Source organism: Sardina pilchardus, chromosome 17 (genome assembly GCF_963854185.1).
Source record: "Sardina pilchardus chromosome 17, fSarPil1.1, whole genome shotgun sequence".
NCBI lineage: Eukaryota > Metazoa > Chordata > Actinopteri > Clupeiformes > Clupeidae > Sardina > Sardina pilchardus.
The window spans coordinates 7,920,259-7,923,718 of NC_085010.1; the positions used below are offsets into that span (position 1 = coordinate 7,920,259).

The 3,460-nt window shown below is 45.1% G+C and overlaps 1 protein-coding gene across 1 annotated transcript in view; it reads left to right on the forward strand.

Moving 5' to 3' along the window:
- The first annotated feature begins 1,393 nt into the window (after positions 1-1,393).
- Positions 1,394-3,460, forward strand: part of LOC134061920 (filamin-C-like) — a 101,334-nt gene continuing 99,267 nt past the window's right edge. Inside the window, exon 1 of the mRNA XM_062517756.1 lies at positions 1,394-2,215. Within this exon, the coding sequence (XP_062373740.1) occupies positions 1,837-2,215 (379 nt within the window). The 5' untranslated portion in view covers positions 1,394-1,836. The remainder of the gene's footprint in view (positions 2,216-3,460) is intronic.

Genomic DNA, 3,460 nt, shown 5'->3' on the forward strand with positions numbered 1-3,460 from the left:
TTACTGGAAGCCACCTCAGCCCTCCTCCTGGAAGACCCATTAATGGCAAATGCTAACCCACACCAACAGTCAAAACCACTAGCTGTGTAGTGTGTAGCTATAGAATCAAGCATATTGGTATGTGCAGTGGAGTGTGTATGTAGCCTATGCTTGTGGTGTGTGTATGTGTGTGTGTGGGGGGGGGGGGGGGGGGGGGGGGGGTTAACAGGGGATGTTAATCAGCAGTAGTGTGGTTCTGCATGTGATTATTTAGACAGATAGACAGATAGATAGATAGATACAGTAGATAGATAGATAGATAGATAGATAGATAGATAGATAGATAGATAGATAGATAGGCTACTTTATTGGTCCCCAAGGGGAAATTGAAGGTCCTATTAAGACATCACACACAACATACGCTACGACGTAAACAGGATGATTATATATATATATATATATATATATATATATATATATATAAAACAAATCCGTCATGACTAAAAAGAAGAATAAAATATACTAAATATACTGTATTTGTGTTTATCATCGCACAAAGCCGTGCCTGATGAGCAGTTATGATTGGCTCCTGTTTTTGGTGATTCATAAAACGTCTCATGTCCAGGCGGACAACCAGAGCAGTGAGCACATTTACCCTGGCTAACAGGTCCGCCTGAGTTGACAGGGCTGATGACGGCCATAGGCCTCCAAAAGCCAAAGGGCAATGAGGCTGTAGGCTAACTCATCTGATCTGATGTCGGTCAAATGAAATGTTCTCATTTCGGATATACCTATCTCTTCACTGTAGCCTACTATAATTGATTGCATCTCTTTTCAAATGCGTACACACGGGCAGTCCTGTTCTATCCTAAGACTATTTGTGAGGTCATGAGCACTGAAAGGACAGTATTATGCACACAGAAGTATGTCTATATTCTCCCTCTGTATTAATAAATAGCCATAGCATGATTATTTTTTCTCCACGCTTTTAATAACTGCTTAATAAACGCTGCGCGGCCTGCGTCCGTTAGAATCTGACGTAAGGCTCTTTTAAGGGTTCCAATTGTTAAGCGCGCTCTGAGCCAGCGCTACACACTTTTACAACACAGTTCCAAATGCAGCCCCCACCTCCCGGCCCGATTTGGAGCGACTAAAAATAAAGTTGACTGTCACAACTGTTGCATCGCTTGGGGTCCCAGCCAATCGGCGCCCCTTCAGTGTCCGTTGCCCAATCCTGTGCCGTATCACTATCTCCGTCGGATAAGAGAGATACCCATCCCCTTGTTGAATATGGGCATGGCGGGGGCATTCCAAAGAATCCAGTCGCTTGACGTGAGCCAGGGGGGTCTCGGATTTTTAAAGCTCTGTCCTGTCTCTCACTTCATTTAACCGTGCTGGAGTGTGTGTCAGCCACTCAACTGCGCTCCGTCTCTCCTTCGCCACCTCGTCTGTCCTCCTCGCTGCCACCGCTTTCCTCTACTCGCCTGCTAAGAGCCAAAAGTGGTTTGGAGTCACTTACTAAAATGTTCAAGGTGTTGGCAATTTGAAAAAAGAATATATAGTTTATATTTCGTTGACTTGTCAAGGCTGGCTACGCTAAACGGATTCCTACACTCGTCACGGCAGTGACAGAAGTCCTTGATTTATCAACTAACGGACTGGGTCGCAAGTACAAACGCAATCTTCCTCTCTCGGTTCCCCCCTCCGTGGGTCTCTCTATGCAACTTTTTGCAACTTTTTTTTTCTCTACGCGAGTGCGCGCGCCTGGCACTGCCCCACTCCCCCGCGTGCAGTAAAAACCTCACACACCGGCCTCTGTGATTGTGGTATAAAAAGGAGGCACGGAAAACCGAAAACATGATGAGCAATAATACATACTACGACCAGCAGCAGCCGCCGCAGTACTACTACGGTACGGACAACGGAGAGGACGGCGACGAGGAGATGCCGGCTACCGAGAAGGATCTCGCGGAAGATGCGCCCTGGAAGAAGATCCAACAGAACACCTTCACGAGGTGGTGCAACGAACACCTGAAATGCATCAACAAACGGATCAACGACCTGCAGAAGGATCTGAGCGATGGGCTCAAACTCATCGGGCTTCTCGAGGTTTTGAGTCAAAAGCACATGTACAGAAAATACCACGCAAGACCCAACTTCAGGCAGATGAAACTGGAAAATGTTTCCGTAGCGCTGGAATTTCTTGAAAGAGAACACATCAAGCTGGTTTCTATAGGTAAGCACTTACATTATTCTGTCCGGCAAAGTTCGATCTGGGTTACATGTTTGGTAGCGAAAGTTGAGAGTTTCCGTTCGTGCTGATGGGTGTCGAAGGGCTGGGGGCGCCTTTGAGTCGAGATGGGTGCATCAACTCAATGGGATATTGTAGTGGGAGAATTTTACTGATATGCAGTGCATTTGAACAGAATCAAACAATCAAATCGGCATTTCATTGAACTGGTCTGACTGCCATTCACATAAATACCCATTGAACATTTGATTAAGTGACATATGCTACTCTAACGTCAATTCTGCCATATTTACTATTTCACTGAACTCTCCATAATGACTGCTGACTTTGTGAGTGCACTCTAATCCAATTAAATGTGCGTAAAAAGGCGAAATTGGGTAATGCGGTCAGGCCGTTCATAGGAAATTCCCGTCACTGCTGTTAGAGAAAGGATGCCTGTTCTCCCATTATGTTGTACTCTGTGTGTTCAGGTTGGTTGCCTAGTCTACGTTACATGTGACCCGAATTGATATTAACGTCTGCTACCGGAGTGGTATGATCCCTGAAGTGTTTCAGTCGTTATCCTAATGAATATCACACGCCGAAAAATGGATAACCTCAAAATGTGGCTCTAGTTGTTCCTAAATACTTCGTTGTCTCGTGTGGTGGGCTGCATTATGGTCGAACCATTCTACACTTGTTTCTTTTTGTCGTATCTTTGAAACAGAATTGAGTAAGATCTTCTCGGTAACTGAGTGAACTTTCTCCCCACTTTGGAAATGGAAACGGACTCAGAGGAATGTCTGACTTCACTTGTAGTATGTTAGTGCAGAACTCTGCCAATTAGTCACTGCATACTTGAACTACAAAAAAAAGTCTGCATCCACTAACTCTGGGCTCTGGCTTTTGTTGTCTCAAACTTCAGTTGTATTTAGCATGTGCAGAACACACATTTTTCTCTGTTTTCACACAATAGTTCTATTTGTGCGCAAAGGAAGCACTCATAAAACAGGTGTGAATATGTGAGTGGGTGTGTACATTTGTGTTTGTGTGTGTGTGTGTGTGTGTATATATGTGTATGTGTGTGTGTGTGTGTGTGTGTGTGTGTGTGTGTGTGTGTGTGTGTGTGAGAGAGAGAGAGAGAGAGAGAGAGAGAGCAGGCGCAGGCTATCCATGGCTGTTTTCCGAGAAAGCTGAGTGTTGAAAGTAGCTGCCTGAGGGAGAGTCACACTGCATACAGCTGGCTACTTG